Source organism: Myxocyprinus asiaticus, chromosome 38, assembly GCF_019703515.2.
Source record: "Myxocyprinus asiaticus isolate MX2 ecotype Aquarium Trade chromosome 38, UBuf_Myxa_2, whole genome shotgun sequence".
In the NCBI taxonomy this organism is placed as follows: domain Eukaryota; kingdom Metazoa; phylum Chordata; class Actinopteri; order Cypriniformes; family Catostomidae; genus Myxocyprinus; species Myxocyprinus asiaticus.
This window is the reverse complement of record NC_059381.1, coordinates 42143748-42166529: the sequence shown is the minus strand read 5'-3', so window position 1 is coordinate 42166529 and position 22782 is coordinate 42143748. Positions and strand designations below refer to the sequence as shown.

Sequence of the window (22782 nt, the reverse complement as noted above, 5' to 3'; positions counted from 1 at the left end):
AAGGCCTGTCTCGCAGTCTTCGCTCTAATTCATCCCAAAGGTGTTCTATCGGGTTGAGGTCAGGACTCTGTGCAGGCCAGTCAAGTTCTTCCACACCAAACTCGCTCATCCATGTCTTTATGGACCTTGCTTTGTGCACTGGTGCGCAGTCATGTTGGAACAGGAAGGGGCCATCCCCAAACTGTTCCCACAAAGTTGGGAGCATGGAATTGTCCAAAATCTCTTGGTATGCTGAAGCATTCAGAGTTCCTTTCACTGGAACTAAGGGCCAAGCCCAGCTCCTGAAAAACAACCCCACACCATAATCCCCCTCCACCAAACTTCACAGTTGGCACAATGCAGTCAGACAAGTACCATTCTCCTGGCAACCGCCGAACCCAGACTCATCCATCAGATTGCCAGATGGAGAAGCGTGATTCGTCACTCCAGAGAACGCATCTCCACTGCTCTAGAGTCCAGTGGCGGCGTGCTTTACACCACTGCATCCGACGCTTTGCATTGCACTTGGTGATGTATGGCTTGGATTCAGCTGCTCGGCCATGGAAACCCATTCCATGAAGCTCTCTACGCACTGTTCTTGAGCTAATCTGAAGGCCACATGAACTTTGGAGGTCTGTAGCGATTGACTCTGCAGAAAGTTGGCGACCTCTGCACACTATGCGCCTCAGCATCGCTGACCCCGCTCTGTCATTTTACATGGCCTTGGAGTTGCTGTCATTCCCAATCGCTTCCACTTTGTTATAATACCACTGACAGTTGACTGTGGAATATTTAGTAGCGAGGAAATTTCACGACTGGACTTGTTGCACAGATGGCATCCTATCACAGTACCACGCTGGAATTCACTGAGCTCCTGAGAGCGGCCCATTCTTTCACAAATGTTTGTAGAAGAAGTCTGCATGCCTAGGTGCTTCATTTTATACACCTGTGGCCATGGAAGTGATTGGAACACCTGAATTCAATTATTTAGATGGGTGAGCGAATACTTTTGGCAATATAGTGTATTTGGAGACTTTGGAGACTATACATTTTTTACATCAGTCCATAAGATTTATTCTAGAATAGATTTTTTATATATATATCTAAGTCCCTCATTTCATCTGTTGTTGATTACTCAATTGGAAACATCTTAGTCTCAGATCACGCCCTGGTGAGTTTAGAGGTGTTGCCACATATGGAGAAAAATAAATCATATAGTTGGTGCTTTAATGTATCCCTTTTGCAAAATCCTGATTTCCAACAAATGTTAAAGACTGAAATCAATGTTTATATGGAGACCAACTGGTCCTCAGTATCCTCTGTGTGCATGGCTTGGGAGGCGCTTAATTCATCTTTCTCATTCATCAAAAATCCAAAGCACGACAACTCGTGGAGTTGGAAGGGAATATTAAAAGTGCAGAGGCAGAGCTGAGCACCAAATGTCTTCTGATGGCCTACATTTATATTTATTCATTTGGCAGACGCTTTTATCCAAAGCGACTTACAAAAGAGGAAAACATAAGCGAATCATCTTAAGGAGACAGTGGTATGAAAAGTGCTGTATTACAAAGTTTCACTAGCATCATAATAGTATTCAAAACAGAGAATAAAGTGCAACAGGAATTATTATTATTTTTTTTTTTTAAAAACATTTTTTAATGACTGGTTAAGTGCTCATGGAAAAGATGTGTTTTTAGTCATTTTTTGAAGACAGAGAGTGAGTCAGCTTCACGGATGGAGTTGGGAAGGTCGTTCCACCAACGTGGTATGATGAAGCTGAAAGTCCGGAAAAGTGTTTTGGTGCCTCTTTGTGTTGGTACAACAAGGCAACGTTCCTTAGCCGACCGCAGGCTTCTAGTGGGCGTGTAGCTCTGCATAAATGATTTTAGGTATGCTGGAGCAGACCCAGTGACTGTTCTGTATGCCAGCATCAGAGCCTTGAATTTGATATGTGCATCAACCGGCAGCCAGTGGAGAGAGACAAGGAGTGCTCTCTTTGGTTCATTAAAGACCAGATGTGCTGCTGCATTCTGGATCATTTGCAGGAGTCTAATTGCACATGCAGGGAGGCCTGCAATGAGAGTGTTACAGTAGTCTAGTCTAGTTATGACAAGTGACTGGACAAGCAGTTGTGTGGCATGTTCAGAGAGGAAGGGTCTTATCTTCCTGATATTGTAGAGTGTAAATCTACATGATCTTGAGATCTTTGAGATGTGGTCTGTGAAATTTAGTCTGTTGTCAATGGTTACCCCTAGATTTCTGACTGATTTGGAAGGCGTTACTGTAGTTGCACCCAGCTGCATGGTGATGTTGTGTTCAACAGCAGGGTTGGCTGGGTTGAGTTGCAGGTGGTGCTCCTTCATCCAGGCCGAGATGTCTGCCAGGCAGGCAGAAATTCGAGCAGTCACTGTGGTGTCGTTGGGCTGGAAAGACAAGTAGAGTTGCGTGTCATCAGCGTAGCAGTGGTAAGAGAAACCATGTGCCTGAATGATGGGTCCCAGTGATGTTGTGTACATAATCATATTTACCTGATTGAAATACAGATATAATACTATTTTGTTGCAGAAGGTGGAGTTTTAGTTATTCAGGGCAAGACAGTCATACTTTGAGTCAGGGGACAAAGCAGGGAAGCTTTTGGCTAGATATATAAAGCAGAGAGGGTCTTTTTCTACCATTCCCTCAGTGAAATCTGCTGGTGGTGAAATTTTTACCTCGGCCATTGATATTAATAATGCTTTTAAAGAATTCTATCTTGATCTCTATAGCTCCACGTCTTCGTCTACTGATGAAAATATTAGAAACTTTGTGGAACCATTAGATCTCCCTAAACTGACGACTGAGCAAAAAAATTCTCTTGCTTCTGAGATAACCTTGGAGGAGCTTGGCAAGGTAATTAAAGTCCTGCCAACAGGCAAGGCTCTGGGGCCAGATGGCTTTGCCGCTGAATTTTTTAGATCTTATGCTACAGAACTGGCTCCACTTATGTTAGAAGTTTATACGGAATCATTAAAGAATGGAAAGCTTCTGCCAACCATGACACAAGCCCGGATCAATCTGATTCTTAAAAAAGACAAAGATCCAAGCGGGTGTAAGAGTTACTGTCCAATTTCCCTGATCCAGCTAGACGTTAAAATATTGTAAAACTTTTGGCTAACCGATTAATTAAAGTTATGACATCTCTTATACATGTAGATCAGGTGGGGTTTATTCGGGGCCGCAGCTCTTTTGATAACATTAGGCATCTCATCAATATTATGTGGTCAGTGTTGAATGATCAGACTCTGGTCACTGCCATCTCACTTGATGCCGAAAAGGCGTTTGATATGGTAGAATGGGATTATCTTTTTAAGATTTTGGAAATATACGGGTTTGGGAATACTTTTATTGGATGGATTAAGTTACTTTATAGACACCCGGTAGCGGTGGTACAAACAAATAGATTAATTTCAGATTATTTTACTCTGGATAGGGGCACCCGGCAGGGTTGCCTTCTTTCCCCATTATTGTTCTGTCTTGCCCTGGAACCATTAGCAGCCGCGATAAGAAAGGAAGATGATTTTCCAGGGGTCGTGGCAGGAAGTGTGGTGCATAAGATTTTGCTTTACGCAGATGATATTTTATTATTCGTCTCTGACCCCATTAGATCTATGCCTTTCCTCCACAGAATTATTAATTCCTTTTCTATGTTCTCAGGATACAGAGTCGATTGGTCTAAATCCGAAGCTTTAGCTCTGACAGCGTACTACCCAGTAACGGCTTTCCAGCCAGGCACCTTCCAGTTGCCCAAACAGGGCATTAAGTATTTGGGCATTTTATTTCCAGAAAATATTATATGGTCAAATAAGAGTTAATTTTGACCCCTTAATAAAAAGGTTTTCGAGCGATGTGGGCAGGTGGGCTTCATTACATTTATCTATGATTGGGAAGGTTAATGTTATTAAAATGAACTGGATTCCAAAATGTAACTACCTGCTACAATCTCTCCCTGTAGATGTCCCCCTCTCTTATTTCAAGCAATTTGATAGCATAGCAAAGACCTTCATTTGGAATGGTAAGCACCCTAGATTAAATTTTAATGAGTTACATAGACTGATTGACAAAGGTGGGCCAGGCCTACCCAAGATTTTGTTTTATTATTATGCATTTGGTCTCAGACATTTGGCTCATTGGTCGCTTCCACCTGAGACAGCCCCTTCCTGGTTTTGTATTGAACAGGAAGTTCTTGCCCCTATTTCGCCATTGCAAAGCCTTTCTATGAAACTAATTGGAGAAGTTAATTTACACCCCGTTATCTCCCATTTGCACTCGGTATAGACAAAAGTGTCCAGAGTGTTTAATTCGGACATTTATTTAAATATTGCCTCAAGCATATGACTGAACCCAAAATTATGTATTGATAAGTCCCCTTTCTGCTGGTCAGAGTGGATTGTGAGGGGGGTTACTACACTCGGTGACCTATATGAGAGTGGAGGGTTGAGATCTTTTGAAAATTTGGCTCAACATTTTGGGATTCCCAGATCTCAGTTCTATAGGTATTTACAGCTGTGCCACCTGCTCTGTATTGTTTTTGGGAGTAGCACACACCCCTCTAAAGCAGCAGATACTCTGGGAGTGGTGATTACTGCTTTTGGAAAAGGTCATGAGGCATCAGTGTATCACTCCCTGCTAATTCAGAGTCTGGGGGACGGAGCTTCAACTTCTCTCAAGAGATTATGGGAGAAAGATTTAAACTTGGTATTGGAGTGTGGGCTAGGATTCTAAAAAACGTCAAGTCTGTATCTAGAGATGCAAGGGTTCGCCTTATGCAATTTAAGATTTTACATAAATTCTATTGAACCCCCTCTAGATTGTATAGGCTTGGTTTTAAAGACACACCCACCTGATGGCGATGCCAATCAGAAGATGGAGACACATGTTTTTTGGGGGGGTGTTAAGACCTAGGAATTTTGGTTGAGGGTTCAGAGTTTTGTATGTGACATTTTGGGCACTCGGGTTTCATTTTGCCCCAGACAAAATTGGGTCCTAACCACAGCTTGCTCACAGGGATTCTAAATACAATTATTATTTTATTATTTTATTTTTATACACAATTTACAGTCATATTTAATCAAACTACACAATGATCACTCTAAGACTTTATAGATATTACAGTTTAATTTTTCTGTTAATACATGATTTTCTGTAAAGCTGCTTTGAAACGATGTGTTGTACAAAGCGCTATAAAAAGAAAAAATACTTGACTTAAACACATTCCAAATGCACGCTTTGATCACTCATGCGCCCTCGTGAACTTGCTGACTAGCAGCGGTCTGCAGTGCACTCGCTTACTTTAAGGAGCCTGGTAGGGATGGGCGGATCGATACTAAAGTATAGATACTTCCGATAAGAATAGCGATCCTCACATAAAAATATAGATCCTGAAGGTTTTTATTAAACAAGTGATCTTATTATTTAGACAACATGAATATTAATGCATCTCATAAGCTTCGAAGTGGAAAAAAAAAATTATATGAGCAAATAGTTGCATGGCACCGGAACTATTTTTTCTTCCGCTCATCTTGACGCGCAGAAATGCTAAAATACACTAGCAGTCACAGACAGCGCCCACCCTTTCAGTCATAGCGCTTGTTCAAAGAGGTAGCAGTGCTTTCCTGAGGTAATGACAGAAAAACAGCATCTGGAGTTATTCACACCAAGTAATGACAAACCTAGACGTGACATGTATTATAATGGGCTTGTTTGACAATTTTTACAGGTTTATTTAAATTCAGAGTTGTTAAAACATTGATAATGATCTTTAATACTCGTTAATAAATGATACCATGGATTTACTGTAGTAATATTGTATTAACCATGACTAGTAACCATGTTTTTTTTTTCTTTTCTTTTTGGCAGTAACCAAGGTTTTGATGCAATTAACCATTGTTTTACTACAGCATCACTGTAGTTTCTATATGGTAACTTGGTTTTAATAATAGTAACCATATAATAATATCTATGGTTCATTTTCAGGTTTTATACGTGGCTTATACTAACTCATTTTTAAAGGGTAAACAAAGCAGCCTAATAATTTTCTGTTTAGGCCCATAAATATAGTAAAAATTTAAGCAATAATAAAGTTACTAATTTAATCCAAAGATTTCGTAAAAATTCAATCTAATAGAGGTATCGGCGATATTGGCCTAAAAGGACTTGCTATCGGATCGAAAAGAAAGTGGTATTGCCCATCCCTAGAGCCCGGACGACTCACGTGGTATCGCTGTCTGTCGATGCCACGCCCCGTTAACGTGCGCGCTCACGTCCAACGCGTGGTTCTCTCACGTTGCTGTAAGTAGAGCTGATCGGTCCGTCATTTTTAAAGGGTTTTTACATGTTTAATTGAAATTCACCACTCTGCGTCTTAGACTGAAGCCTTTTTGGTCTAGGGGTGGAGTGGAGACGTTCAGCGGCGGGACAGAAGCGATCTTTCGGGCAGCTCATCGCGGTACATTTGAGGTGTGTTCGAGGAGAAATGGCCACTGAGGTGGAGACTGTCCTGCCAAACAACCGTCTGCTCACACAGGAGGATCACGAGCAGAGCGATCGTGACGGAGCGTCAGAACAGGCTGGATTCCTCATGAAGGAGCAGACGAGCCTGAAACGAGCGAAAGATGAGAGCAACAATCAAGTGAAGGTGAACTTACACCAAGAGTGCGAAGAGCAGGAGAAAGCTGCTAAAAAGGAGTTTACTGAAGCTCCACCGCCCAAGGTGAACCCGTGGACGAAGAAGATGAACCCGATGAGCAGCAGTGTCAACGGCCAAACGCAACAAGGTGTGTAAGAAACACTGCTTTAATTGCCAAGGTTCGCAGTTGTATGTAAAGCCAGACCTGTAGGAAGTGTGCTGTCTACACGATTACTGCAAGTCACATGCCGATAACAAGTCATTTAAAGCGCTCATGGAGGATAATGCGACTATAAATGAGATGTTACATACAGCAGCAATGGCCATGCATTATTCCACTGAATTTGTCCATTTGTGTCAGTGTAGGTTCAGCCCAGTGGTGTTTTATGTGATAGCGCATTGATTTGAGTTCTCTGTGATTTAATAAAGTGGATAAATCGATGCACGGCGGACATGTTGTGTCAGTAAATCGGTAAATGCGGCCTGCAGCTGGCGCTACTGTTTCAGCCTCTATTTGACTTTCACGCGGATCATTCGTTCATGTAATAACACGGCGATGCAAAAAGTGTATTATTGAAAACAATATCACAAGAGTATATGGAAATCATCTTGCTCTTCAGCATTGTTTCTCCGAACAAATGGCTATCGGGTTAGCTCAGCGAGCGTTAGCGGCCTATCGCGCGAGCTCTTCTGACAGACCTGATTCATGTTTTATTCTTATAATACTGCCGATTAATGGATACGTTCAGATCGCACTTGCAGACCTCATGAAATTATTGAAATGGGCCTTGTGATTGCTGAATATTTGTCATTTGTTATGGAACATCACGTGTGAGATCCACGTTTTTGTCGTAAACAGTCTCGGATTAACGTTAAAGTTTTTAATCATTGAAATGCATCATCAGAATTAATATTTATGAACACTGATCATGAATATCTGTCTCTAATGATGTTCAAAGCACACTGAATGTGCCAAATATATCAGTGCTAATGCTAGCTGTTTAGCATTAGCAATCTATGTCGGTCTCAAGTAATGTGATTTCTCTCAGATCGACACATTAATATTGTGAACGTGGTGTCTTTTCTAGAGCAACATAAAAAAGTGATTGAATTTAAGGCTCATTGGGGATCTATTGTGATCTAATCCATAAATGCCTTGTAGTGAGACAACGTGGTTCATGCCATGTGATCGCTCACAGTATTTCATCATGCCAGTAATGTGTTCACGCCTCCTGTTGCGTCTGATTGAAATAGTTAAGTGATATGATGTTGCGAAGAAGTGGTTAAAAAAAAAAAAAAAAAATGTAAACCTTTGCTGCATCGCAGTGGCCTTCTCTTCGCCCGTTCTAATGTAACTGGGGAATTGAAGTGAATGAGTCGACTGACTGTTCAAAATGCAGATGAATAAGAGTGCTGCGTTTTACACACTGAATGCAGATGTGCTGATGTGAGAGAATCTCTTTTGTGAATTTGACACACACACACACACAGACAGAGTTAATGAATGACATTGAAAGGCTACTGTCAGTAACGCACACATTGTGGCACTCTTGTTTTTCATGATCTAAAAGCTCTTCTTCAATGCCAGAAATTCGCTGTATACAAATATACATTGCATTCAATTGTAGTTCATTTGTTGTTAGTTCATGTCCTTAGATCAACTCAATTTCAGCCAATGCCACATCAGCATTATGTGTGCCCTCAAAGGGCTGGTTAAAAATGTGGTAGCACCTATGCATTTACCAGTAATACTGCATATTTTGTGCATTGAATTACACATTTTAGAGTAAGGTCCTATTCACACCAAATCTGCTCAAAAGCTTTTGAATTGGAACAATGGATTCCAATTGTTCTGTTCACATCGGTCCGACAAATCATCCACCGACAATCCAAAGTTTTTTGTTTGTTTTCTTACGAAGAGAAGTCCAATTAAATGTTTTTCTTCGGAATGCGATGAAAACTGACCAACCAATGCATTGATCAACAGCTTTGATAATCAACTGGCAAACACTGGCATTGGACATGGAGGCTGTTTACAACAACGTATAAGCACATTAACATTAAAACTGTCCAACGACCTTGACTCCGTGGCAGCTATCGAGTTTTGTTATCAGCAACGTCGACTAAAAAATTGGCGACAAACATTTCCGTTGACGAATAGTCGTTTGATCTCATTTAACGTAACATCAGATCATACGAAACTATAATGATGATGCGCGAGAGCAGCACTGCAGTTCACGACTGACTGAGGAAGAATTACACAGCTCACAGTCCAGATGCACTCTAAACTTTCCAAAGAGCTTCAGGTGATGTAGATCACAAAGTATGTGGGAATTATACAAAAATACAAAATAAGTAAATACAGAAGCACTTTCGTTGTGGAATAAGTGGAGCCGGAGCTGCCGTTCCACTGAAGCAAAACTTGCATGTCAGAGCACCTTTAAAGGAAACACTCCACCGTTATATCTTCGATGCATCCTTTATTAAAGTTCAAATAATAAGGAAGCAGGCCATATAAATAAGTTTAAACTCCAAAACTGGCACGTCTCTGTGTGGTCAGCGCCGCTTCCGAGTTGCGTGAAGTGACCCGATCTGAAGGGGAGAGTTTGAAACTGCACCCAGCTGATGTACAGTGGTGTGAAAAAGTGTTTGCCCCCTTCCTGATTTCTTATTTTTTTGCATGTTTGTCACACTTAAATGTTTCAGATCATCAATCAAGTTTACATTTTAGTCAAAGATAACACAAGTAAACACAATGCAGTTTTTAAATGAAGGTTGTTATTATTAAGGGAAAACAAAATCCAAACCTACATGGCCCTGTGTGAAAAAGTGTTTGCCCCACCTGTTAAAACATAACTGTGGTTTATCACACCTGAGTTCAATTTCTCTAGCCACACCCAGGCCTGATTACTGCCACACCTGTTCTCAATCAAGAAATCACTTAAATAGGACCTGCCTGACAAAGTGAAGTAGACCAAAAGATCTTCAAAAGCTAGACATCATGCCGAGATCCAAAGAAATTCAGGAACAAATGAGAAAGAAAGTAATTGAGATCTATCAGTCTGGAAAAGGTTATAAAGCCATTTCTAAAGCTTTGGGACTCCAGAGAACCACAGTGAGAGCCATTATCCACAAATGCCGAAAACATGGAACAGTGGTGAACCTTCCCAGGAGTGGCCGGCCGACCAAAATTACCCCAAGAGTGCAGCGACGACTCATCCAAGAGGTCACAAAAGACCCCACAACAACATCCAAAGAACTGCAGGCCTCACTTGCCTCCATTAAGGTCAGTGTTCATGACCCCACCATAAGAAAGAGACTGGGCAAAAATGGCCTGCATGGCAGAGTTCCAAGACGAAAACCACTGCTGAGCAAAAAGAACATTAAGGCTCGTCTCATTTTTGCCAGAAAACATCTTGATGATCCCCAAGACTTTTGGTAAAATACTCTGTGGACTGACGAGACAAAAGTTGAACTTTTTGGAAGGTGCACCGCATTTCAGAAAAAGAACATCATACCAACAGTAAAATATGGTGGTGGTAGTGTGATGGTCTGGGGCTGTTTTGCTGCTTCAGGACCTGGAAGACTTGCTGTGATAAATGGAACCATGAATTCTGCTGTCTACCAAAAAATCCTGAAGGAGAATGTCCGGCCATCTGTTCGTGACCTCAAGCTGAAGCGAGCTTGGGTTCTGCAGCAGGACAATGATCCAAAACACACCAGCAAGTCCACCTCTGAATGGCTGAAGAAAAACAAAATGAAGACTTTGGAGTGGCCTAGTCAAAGTCCTGACCTGAATCCTATTGAGATGCTGTGGCATGACCTTAAAAAGGCAGTTCATGCTCAAACCCTCCAATGTGTCTGAATTACAACAATTCTGCAAAGATGAGTGGGCCAAAATTCCTCCACAGCGCTGTAAAAGACTCATTGCAAGTTATCGCAAACGCTTGATTGCAGTTGTTGCTGCTAAGGGTGGCCCAACCAGTTATTAGGTTTAGGGGGCAATCACTTTTTCACACAGGGCCATGTAGGTTTGGATTTTGTTTTCCCTTAATAATAACAACCTTCATTTAAAAACTGCATTTTATGTTTACTTGTGTTATCTTTGACTAATATTTAAACTTGTTTGATGATCTGAAACATTTAAGTGTGACAAACATGCAAAAAAAATAAGAAATCAGGAAGGGGGCAAACACTTTTTCACACCACTGTACACGCTGTCGCGGATACGTTCATGCCTCACGCACACTTTCTCCAGTTAGATTATAACATGATGGCTTGCCATGAAGTGAATCATTATAAACTCAGCAAAAAAAGAAATGTCCCTTTTTCAGGACATTATATTTTAAAGATAATTCTGTAAAAATCCAAAGAACTTTACAGATCTCTATTGTAAAGGGTTTAAACAATGTTTTCCATGCTTGTTCAATGAACCATAAATAATTAATGAACATGCACCTGTGGAACGGTCGTTAAGACACTAACAGCTTACAGACGGTAGGCAATTAGGGTCACAGTTATAAAAACTTAGGACACTAAAGAGACCTTTCTACTGACTCTGAAAAACATCAAAAGAAAGATGCCCAGGGTCCCTGCTCATCTGCGTGAACGTGCCTTAAGCATTCTGCATGGAGGCATGAGGACTGCAGATGTGGCCAGGGCAATCAATTGCAATGTCCGTACCGTGAGACGCCTAAGACAGCTCTACAGGGAGAAAGGAAGGACAGATGATCGTCCTCGCAGTGGCAGACCATGTGTAACAACACCTGCACAGGATCGGTACATCCGAATATCACACCTGCGGGACAGGTACAGGATGGCAACAACAACTGCCCGAGTTACACCAGGAATGCACAATCCCCCCCATCAGTGCTCAGACTGTCCGCAATAGGCTGAGAGAGGCTGGACTGAGGGCTTGTAGGCCTGTTGTAAGGCAGGTCCTTACGAGACATCACCGGCAACAACGTCGCCTATGGGCACAAACCCACCTTCGCTAGACCAGACAGGACTGGCAAAAAGTGCTCTTCACTGATGAGTCATGGTTTTGTCTCACCAGGGGTGATGGTCAGACTCGTGTTTATCATCGAAGGAATGAGCGTCACACCGAGGCCTGTACTCTGGAGTGGGATCGATTTGGAGGTGGAGGGTCCGTCATGGTCTGGGGTGTGTGTCGCAGCATCATCAGACTGAGCTTGTTGTCATTGCAGGCAATCTCAACGCTGTGCGTTACAGGGAAGACATCCTCCTCCCTCATGTGGTACCCTTCCTGCAGGCTCATCCTGACATGACCCTCCAGCATGACAATGCCACCAGCCATACTGCTCGTTCTGTGCATGATTTCCTGCAAGACAGGAATGTCAGTGTTCTGCCATGGCCAGCGAAGAGCCCGGATCTCAATCCCATTGAGCACGTCTGGGACCTGTTGGATCGGAGGGTGAGGGCTAGGGCCATTCCCCCCAGAAATGTCCAGGAACTTGCAAGTGCCTTGGTGGAAGAGTGGGATAACATCTCACAGCAAGAACTGGTAAATCTGGTGCAGTCCATGAGGAGGAGTTGCACTGCAGTACTTAATGCAGCTGGTGGCCACACCAGATACTGACTGTTACTTTTGATTTTGACCCCCCCCTTTGTCCAGGGACACATTATTCCTTTTCTGTTAGTCACATGTCTGTGAAACTTGTTCAGTTTATGTCTTAGTTGTTGAATCTTTTTATGTTCATACAAATATTTACATGTTAAGTTTGCTGAAAATAAAAGCAGTTGAAAGTGAGAGGACGTTTCTTTTTTTGCTGAGATTACATGTTGCGGTGTGCATCTTATTGTGAAGAAAATCGGCGATATGCAGTTCTATTAAGAAGAGAGAGTTTGTTTTTTTGAGAGTTAAAGATGGATCGATGTGAACAAAAAGGTGAGAAGGTGGTCATCGCCCATAATCTACACTGAAACTAAATACGTCTTTTTGTTTTTGGTTTGGCTTGTTTTCCAATATAAATATCTAAAACTCCTTTAAAATAAAGTACATTTACTTTAGGAGCTATTCTGCAGAAGACCAATTTGTTGTCTAAGAATGTTGAATATAATAAATATTTTAAAATATCTAAAAATCCTTAAAACAAGATTCATTTAACTGAAGCAACATATATGTTTAGACTTAAGAGGATAGACCTTGAATATAAGTATATTTTGACTTTACTGCACTGGCAGATGAATAAACAAGTGAAAAAATACACATGTATTCTAAATTCACTTTGAACAAATTTAAGATACGTTCTCTTAAAGCAAGTCTAAATATGTTGTTTCTTGGGTAAATGTATCTTGTTTTAAGGATTATTAGATATTTTTAAATGGAAAACAAGACAAAACACTTGATTACAATATTATTATTATTATTTATTTTATTTTTTACTGAATTAAACTTAACAAAAAGTATTTTTTTCCCTTTAATTTTATGAATGTAATTTTGAGGTATTTTTAAAAGATGATTTTGTCCTCATTATTAGTAAACACTTTTATTACAACCTTTTATGTTGGGGCACAAGCTGAATAGTCGATTAAGAGCTAATGATTAATCATCACAATAATCGCCTGAAGAGTTGAATAATCACTCTAATAATCATTAGATTAGTCGATTTATCAAAATAATTGTTAGTTGCAGCCCTAGTGCTAAATAAGAATGTATGAATTTTTTTTTTATTTTTTAGCAATTGTATGTTTATTTACTATATTAATTTGTGTGATATATTGGCCATTAAAAAAAAAAAAAAAAACACATATTGGTCGACCACTGGATGCAGTATTAATTTTATTTGTTCAGGTCTTAAAAAGTCTTAAATTTGATTTTAAAAACTCTGCATCAACCCTGAAATCCCACATCTTCATCAACGGAGTAAGGGCAACATAACTTTGGCTATGAACACCCCAAGCACTTTAGTTCTTGTTTCATGTCTGAAATTTACATACACACCTTAGCCAAATACATTTAAACTCAATTTTTCATAATTCCTGACATTTAATTGTAGAAAACATTCCCTGTCTTAGGTCAGTTAGGATCACTACTTTAAGTATGTGAAATGTCGGGGGAGTCACGTGACGCCATGCGAGGTTCAGACGTGTGAACGGCGAGGTCTGCACACTTTGCTAGTTTTATCACTATTAATGACATAAACCAGTAAGATTCGATACACTCTGTTTCATAACTGTTCTAGGATAATATGTCAAAAAATTCAAAATCCTTGGGTTCTGGAGACATTAAAAGTCACTTACGATACCCCTGACAAGGCCCCGAGCCAGGGACTCGATTTGGTCAAAGAAATGAGGGAAATTCGGCGAGAAATGTTGAACATGCCTACATTGCTGACGAAGGTCAGTGCTGACTTGGAGGATCTTGCTGTAATACATCGATCGATCACTGCCATGGAGACGAAGTTCTCTGAGGTGGTTATAAGAGTGGGGGATGTGGAGAAACGGATCGATTATCTGGAGTCATCGGATAGGGAAATAGCTGCTAATCCGCTAGCGACCAAGGTGGATTTGGAGCAAGTCTGGGAGAAGTTGGAAGACTTGGTTAACCGTAGCCGGCGGAATAAAGTCCGAATTGTCGGAATTCCTGAAGCCGAAGAAGGTCGGCATATGGTGAACTTGGAAGGGCTCTTTCCGAATCTGCTTGACATAATAGGCCATAAGCTGGAAATCGAGCGAGCTCACAGGGTTTCCGGTTTGGTGATCTGCGGAGGGAGACAGGCCCCGATCAATTCTGGCCAAATTTCTGAGATCATCCGATAAAGATCTGGTGTTACACGAGGTGAAGAGTTTTCTTGGAAGAACCACAGCATTTTCTTGTTCCCAGACTTTGCGAATTTGACGAGAGAAACATGATCGATTCAAGGAATGTAAGAAACTCTTACATCAATGGAAGGTCGCTTTTGCACTGATATTCCCAGCCAAATTGAGAATAGATGCTAAGGAAGGCCATAAAACATTCACTTGTCCTCAGGAAGCGATGTCCTTCATAAAGTCAATGGAGTGACGGCTGGAGTTTGTTTTGTGGAGTAACACTCCTTCGGGACAGTTATGTGGATGAATCTACACGTTCTTTGTGTTTATTCTGCCTATTGTCTGGAGTTTGTTTTGTAGATTATCTTTTGCTGTATAATTCTCTCACAAAATTTGTATAGAAACACCGGACTTAAGCAATCCGACGCCAAAGATGTCACGGGGGTTCTTGTAGGCGTACATGGACTGTTTGAGTTTTGAAGGATGGACACCAGTTGGTGCTGTCGTGTGCAGGGTTAATGTGCACTTTTTCTTTTTTTCTTTTTTTTTCTGGGGGAAGTTCGGGGTTTGATTGTTGCACTGATATTTGAATGTGGTCTTTATAATTTAGTTTTTGACACAATAAATTTTTTCTAATATGTCAAAATGTCAAGTGTTAATATGAGTGGATTATCTCTCTCCACGTGGAATGTGAATGGGTTGGGGCACCCCATAAAAAGAAGGAAGGTTATTTCTCTTAAGCGTCAGAAATATCCGCAGGAAGCTGGAAGATATGGGGTGGACATGTTTTCTTTAGTGCTGGCTCAAGTAAGAGCAGGGGAGTCCTTACCCTAAGTAAGAATCTAAAGTTCAAATGTCTCAAACAAATTAAAGATAAATTAGGAAGAGTCATTATTGTTTTAGCAGAAATTCAGGGGCAAAGTCTTATTTTGGCTAATATTTACGCACGTAACATTGAAGATCAGGGCTTTTTTTATAGATCTTGAAGGGATATTGAAAGCCGCTGGCACCCCTCATGATATAATATTGGGAGGAGACTTTAATCTTTTGATGGACTCAGTCCTTGATCGTAGTGAAGCAAAAGTGTGTAAGCCCCCTAGAGCAACAGTGACACTTCACAGGATGTGTAAAAATCTTGGTTTTACAGATATTTGTAGACTTCTGAACCCATCTGGTAGAGACTATACATTTTTTTCATCAATCCGTAAGATTTATTCTAGAATATATATTTTTTTTATATCTAAGTCCCTCAGTTCATCTGTTGTTGATTGCTCAATTGGAAACCTTTTAATCTCAGATCACGCACATATGTGTTGCCACAAGGAGAAAAGGAAATCATGTAGTTGGCACTTTAATGTATCCCTTTTGCAAAATCCTGAATTCCAACAAATGTTAAAGGCTGAAATCAATGTTAATATGGAGACCAACTGATCCTCAGAATCCTCTTTGGGCGTGGCTTGGGAGGCACTTAAGGTGGTTCTTAGGGGCCGGATCATACAGTATGCCTCATTCACCAAAAAATCCAAAGCACGAGAACTCGTGGCGTTGAAAGGGAATATTAAAAGTGCAGAGCTGAAGCGCCGAATGTCGTCTGATGGCCTCAGAGAATTTACCCGATTGAAATACAGATATAATACTATTTTGTCTGGAAGGTGCAGTTTTGGCTATTCAGGGCAAGACAGTCATACTTCGAGTCGGGTGGACAAGGCAGGAAAACTTCTGGCTAGATATATAAAACAGAGAGAGTCTTTTACTACCATTCCCTCAGTGAAATCTGCTGGTGGTGAAATATTTACCTCAGCCATTGATATTAATAATGCTTTTAAAGAATTCTATCTCAATCTCTATAGACAAAGATCCAAGCGAGTGTAAGAGTTGCCATCCAATTTCCCTGATCCAGCTAGACGTTAAAATATTGTCAAATATTTTGGCTAACAGATTAAGTAAAGTTATGACATCTCTTATAGATCAGGTGGGGTTTATTCTGGGCCATAGCTCTTCTGATAAATAGGCGTTTCATCAATATCATGTGGTCAGTGGCGAATGATCAGACTCCGTTCGCTGCCATCTCACTTGACACCGAAAATGTGTTTGATATGGTAGAATGGGATTATTTTTTTAAGATTTTGGAAATGTATGGGTTCGGGAATACTTTTAGTGGTTGGATTAAGTTGCTTTATAGACAGCAGGTAGCAGCGAATGGATTAATTTCAGATTATTTTACTCTGGGTAGGGGCACCCGGCAGGGTTGCCCTCTTTCCCCATTATTGTTCCGTCTTGCCCTGGAACCATTAGCAGCCGCGGTAAGAAAGGAAGATGATTTTCCAGGGGTGATGGTGGGAGGTGTGGCACATAAGCTTTTGCTTTACGCAGATTATATTTTATCATTAGTCTCCAACCCTACTAGATCTATGCCTTGCCTCCGCAGAATTATTAATTCCTTTTCTAAATTCTCGGGATACAGAGTTAATTGGTCTAAATCCGAAGCTTTGGCTCTGACAGCGTACTGCCCAGTAACATCTTTTCAGCCAGGCGCCTTCCAGTGGCCAAAACAGGGCATTAAGTATTTTGGCATTTTATTCCCAGCAAATTTGAGTGATTTAGTTAATTTTGACCCTTTTTTAAAAAGGTTTTTGAGCAATTTGGGCAGGTGGGCTTCATTACATTTATCTATGATTGGGAAGGTTAATGTTATTAAAATGAACTGTATTCCAAAATTCAACTACCTGCTACAGTCTCTCCCTGTAGATGTCCCCCTCTCTTATTTCAAGCAATGTGATAGCATAGCAAAGACCTTCATTTGGAATGGTGAATATCCCAGATTACATTTCAGTAAATTGCATAGGCCGATTGACAAAGGTGGGCTAGGCCTACCCAAGATTTTGTTTTATTATTATGCATTCGGTCTCAGACATTTGGCTCATTAGTCGCTTCCACCTGACAGAGCCCCTCACTGGTTCTGTTTTGAACAGGAAGTTCTTGCCCATATTTCGCCATTGCAGAGCCTCAAACTATTCGGAGAAGTTACACCCCGTTATCTCTCATTTGCACTCGGTATGGACAATAGTGTCCCGAGTGTTTAATTCGGACGTTTATTTAAATATTGCTCCTCAAGCATATGGCTGAACCCAGAATTATTTATATATATTTTTTCTCCCTTTTTCTCCCCAATTTGGAATGCCCAATTCCCTGTGCGCTTTAGGTCCTCGTGGTGGCGTAGTGACTCGCCTTAGTCCGGGTGGCGGAGGACGAATCTCAGTTTCCTCCCATGTCTGAGACAGTCAACCCGCGCGTCTTATCACGTCTTGTTGAGCACGTTACCGCGGAGACAGCTTGTGTGGAGGCTTCACGCTATCCTCTGCAGCATCCGTGCACAACTTGCCACGCGAACCACATTATAGCGACCACGAAGAGGTTACGCCATGTGACTCTACCCTCCCTAGCAACTGGGCCAATTTGGTTGCTTAGGAGACCTGGCTGGAGTCACTCAGCACGCCCTGGATTCAAACTCACGACTCCAGGGGTGGTAGCCAAAATTATGTATTAATAAGTCCGCTTTCTGCTCATCAGAGTGGATTGTGAGGGAGGTTAATACGCTCGGTGACCTATATGAGAGTGGAGTGTTGAGATCCTTTGAAAATTTGGTTCAACATTTTGGGATTCCCAGATCTCATTTGTTTAGGTATTTACAGCTGTGCCACCTGCTCTGTACTATTTTTGGGAGTAGCATACACCCCCTAAACGGCAGATACTCTGGGAGTGGTGATTACTGCTTTTGGAAAAGGTCATGAGGCATCAGTTTATTACTCCCTGCTAATTCAGAGTCTGGGGGACGGAGCTTCAACTTCTATCAAGAGATTATGTGAGAAAGATTTAAACTTGTTATTGGAGGAGGGATTGTGGGCTAGGATTCTAAAAAATGTCAAGTCTGTATCTAGAGATGCAAGGATGCACCTTATGCAATTCAAGATTTTACATAGATTCTATTGGACCCCCTCTAGATTGTATAGGCTTAAATGAGATATTGCACACCTGTCTATTATTGTAGCAACACAATGTCATGGAACAACAGACTGTGATTGGTCGTTAACATGTTTTAGACGGCTCCACATGCAAGAAGGTGATTATTGGTGCCCTCACGGTTTGAGAAACTAATCAGCCAAATTGGAAAATGTATTGGCCAATGCCGATTATTAAAAATCTGCCAATGTATCTACAATTGGTATAATTGCCTACTGTCATTTTGGTATTCAACCCTTTTGGTAATATGCATAAAGCTTTTTGTAATTGTTTTGTCTCTAGATCATTCTGGGCCCACCAAGGTTGTGAGGGCAGGAAATGCAAGAGCGAGACGAGGAGGAAAGGTATGTTCCTCTCATTTGAGCTGTGTTACTGCGTCATTCTTATTAGCAGACTAGTGACATAATTTTTGGAGAAAAGCCATTGGTAGGATAACATTTCAACTGGTTTTGAAGGTTGGGGACTTCGGAGATGCTAACAATTGGCCGACACCAGGAGAGATTGCTACAAAAGAAGTTCAGGTAAGGGAAAGTCCGATCTTCAAAGCTTCGCTGCCTGAAAATTATTTCCTGTCTAAATTCAAGTACACCTTTGTTGGGCTCTGTAAAGGCCCTCTCACCACTGGGGTTCCTTAGGGTTCAGTGCCGGGACCTCCAAAGTAGGGATGTGTGGAACAACTAATTTCACTGACGTTTAAATGAAAACTTTGAAGTCAACTAGTCTAAAAAGAAACCAACCTTCAGAAAACCACAAAAAAACAAAAGTGTTTATATGACCTATTTAAAATACTTAATCTATTCCAAATCTGATGCTAAATTCCACTGAAAAGTGCATTTATCTGCGACGTGCTCACCTTGCATTCTGATCATTGTACATTAAATATAGAACATGACACGCATTCACTGAATCAACGTTAGCAAATATTTAACAGGCATATTTATTGAAAACAATTGAATGAATAGTGCAGGACCAGTAGAGCAACCCTGCCTGTTCTAAATGGAATTCACCACGTAAAAGTTACTTAACATAGTAAAACAGTCAGGACATTGTTGAACATAATTAACAGGTAGACTAAGCCAAATCTATAAGATAAAAATATGCACTGAAAAGTTGCGCGTATTTCAGGATGTGCAGTCGTACATTAACCACTGATCCAATATGACAGCTGTTCGTAAAGAACGTTAACCAAAAATAGTTATGATGTAAAAAAAAAAAATAAGTAGCTATAGGATAGAAAATATAGGCCTTTGATGTAGCATACAATTAACCTAATGTATTCTATACATGACGTGCACACAGAATAAAAGATAGTTTAACCCGTTAAGCAGTTGGCAAATAATTGAAAATAGCCTTCTTAATCAGCAGATTAAAAAAATGGCATACCTAGTCTAAAACAGTTCATTTCTAGGCTACTTACTCAAAAGCATAATTTTTTGATGAGTAAAATTAACACGTCGACATGGTCCGGTGAAAGACGGGACTTGACTCACCTGAGGCATCTATCCTGCGCTTGAAATAGCCTGCACAGCAGAAAAATAACATCCCAGCATGCACAGATGTAAAGAAGATTCAATGTGAAAACATCCTTAGGGACTTTCAAACATTTGGAAAGCCGATTCCCGCATCACCGAAGTGATTTCATAACTACTTTGCTGAGTTTGCTTGTCTAGCGAGAGGACATTTTCCTGCGCGCGCCGTGAGTGAGAGAGGGAAGAAGCACGCGCAGCATGAGGTGAAATGAAACTTGGTGTCTGCTCCTTGATATCCTCTCTTTGAATTAATGTTTGTATTATTCATTCTATTTAAAATATACAACATTAATATGACAGTAATTTAAGCGCAGCCTCTGTAAAAATATAAAGCCAAATGTAAATGTGTAAAAATTATTATCAGTTTAATAGGGGGAAATATTAACCGACTAGTAATTCCAGTGTCCACTAGCAGCATCAGAACCGTTTCGTTGACTAGTCTCGCACATCCCTACTCCAAAAATCTTCATCCGTACAAGATCACTCAGGCCTTCTCAAGTCCTTCAGAACCGTGCGTCTCCAGATATGCTTCTGCAGTCATCTTCTGCCCCTCTTCATATGATTGGTTCTCTTGTCCTGAAACTTCTCCATCCTTGCAGCTCAATGACTGGGACTCTCGAGACGCATCCAAATGAAACAACAACAAACATCTTCAAGACTAGCTAACTCTTGGTCATTAGGCCAGTTTATACTTCTGCGCCAAACCTCCGTTGTAGCCTGAAGTAAATAATATTTCATACGATATGAAAACCGAACACTTCTAATTTTTCAGCAAATAAAAAAAATAGCTGTTAAGAGTTATTGGCTACATACACTGTAAAGTCCAGCTTCTATACTATAAATCAACACTCACATTGTGTTAGTCAAGCAAGTAGTTTCCATATTTTCTGGATTATAAATCAAAAAATTTTCATCATCTGAAAGGTCCTGCAAAGTGACTAGATTATTGTCCTAACAACTCTAGACCGCTGTAAATGCAACTCCTCACATGCCCACAAAATAACGTTTCATGACACTCATAGTAAAAACATTCAGAGAGTGATCCATATATTCAGTGCATAGCAAATCTTGCCGTTACAACTTAATCCATTGGGTGGTGCAGTGGATACATGATGTTGTTAAAGAAACAGATCACACAAAAATGAAAATTCTGCCATTTAAAGTACATTTATCGCTTCAGAAGATTTGGAATGTATGTTTCTTTGTGTGAGTGTGTTTTTTATTTTCGTGCATCGTTCATGCATAGTTCTCATTTTTTCCATATGAAAAACTGGTTTAAAGGTTGAAGTTATCTTATTTTTAAACCACTGTAAGTGTGACATGACCTTTTGTTTACTAACTTTTATTTTAAAGTTCAAGTAATCAATGACTTGTTTTTTTATATGTAAAATAAAATTACAAAAGGTCCATCCCTAGACATAAACTGACCTCAACAACATAACTATTATCCTTTGGTCATTGTCTTGACTCTTATTAAACACCTAGTTCACATGCAGTAATACTGTGGCTGCACTCTAGATTAAAGGGTGTTCACACTGACAGCGGTTTTCAACAAAAAACGTTTTTTTTTTTTTTCAAAACATAAAAGCAGAAATTTGGGAAGAATCATTTTGTAGCTCTTTACAGAACATGACTTGATGTTTATTGCAAAGTATGATGGAGGATTAGTCAAAGAATTGTTTCTTTTAGAGAGCAACAAGATTAACAGTTTTGTTTGTTGTAAATATTGTGCTTCTGAATAAGTTACAACAGTACTTAAAAATAATGCCATTGCTAAATGGATTGCATCACCCAGCCCAGTGATTGTTAAATGTGTAAAAAGTCCTTATTGCTGCTGTTATTTAATGTCATACGAATGACACCTCAGGTGGTGAAGTCAACAATCAAACGAGAGTCTAAAGGAAGGAGAGAGAATGAAGAGAGTAAAGAAAACCTGAAATCTAAATCAGACGAGTCTGGAGAAGAGAAGAGCCCGGATGAAGACAGCCAGAGGAACGGACAGAAGAAGAGAGGTGGAAAGAGTCTTCACACGGATTGTGTGTTGTTTCTTGGGATGCACAGATAATGAAATTCTGATCAATTCCAATAAGCCAGTAATTATTTTCATGCTATAGGCAATTTCAGAGAAATGGCTGATTGCTGTTATAATAAAAGCTATACTACATTGTCAAAAAAAATAGAGATTTAAAGCAACAGATGTGGGTTGATATTTAGAGAGCAGAGTGGCCTCTATAATGCCTATACTTTGATAACATCTATGATAATGTTTTCAATTATTTTGAATAGACAGAAAATGACACGAACAATTTTGGTTGATTAACCTCTTCGCCCATGAGTTTTTACAGTACTGACTGATCTAATACGTGTTACCTTATGCTTCACAGTGGATGTACTGGGAGACGGATTGTATATTATCAAACGTATAATTTGATTTTAAGATGTTTACAATGACTGATTACGATATATAAGCTAATAGATGCGATTGCGAACGCAATTACCGGTTTGTGCGGCACCATGTTGTTTACATTGCAACGCTGCATGGAATTATGAGTTTGTCATAGCAAATATGGCTCTAAAACAAAACTAGCCCTTCAACTTGTTGCCCCAGAAGTGGTGAGAATGAGTGACTAACAGAATGCAAAACAGTTCAAGTGAACTAACTAGTTTATACATTCTTCATCGCTGCATCAAAACAACAACTCTTATTCTCTGATTACTTGAATTTTTGCAACATTAGAAAATAAAGATATTGTGATGTTTGAGCAGCTGTTTCATTATGACAACCGCTTCAGTCCCGCGAAATGCAGAGCACACCGG

General features: G+C 40.3%; 1 protein-coding gene across 3 annotated transcripts in view; it reads left to right on the top strand.

Annotated features, from left to right (window-relative positions):
* Window positions 1–6272: 6272 nt before the first annotated feature.
* The window catches only part of LOC127429122 (la-related protein 1-like), a 53568-nt gene continuing 37058 nt past the window's right edge, over window positions 6273–22782 (top strand). For 2 of the 3 annotated variants that reach the window (XM_051677942.1, XM_051677941.1), the window contains exons 1-4: window positions 6273–6791; window positions 18719–18780; window positions 18892–18957; window positions 21833–21977. In XM_051677942.1, coding sequence (XP_051533902.1) covers window positions 6491–6791; window positions 18719–18780; window positions 18892–18957; window positions 21833–21977 — 574 coding nt within the window. In that variant the 5' untranslated portion in view covers window positions 6273–6490. Of the gene's footprint in view, window positions 6792–18718; window positions 18781–18891; window positions 18958–21832; window positions 21978–22035; window positions 22059–22782 lie in introns of those variants that run through there. The other variant, XM_051677943.1, reaches the window with a different exon arrangement.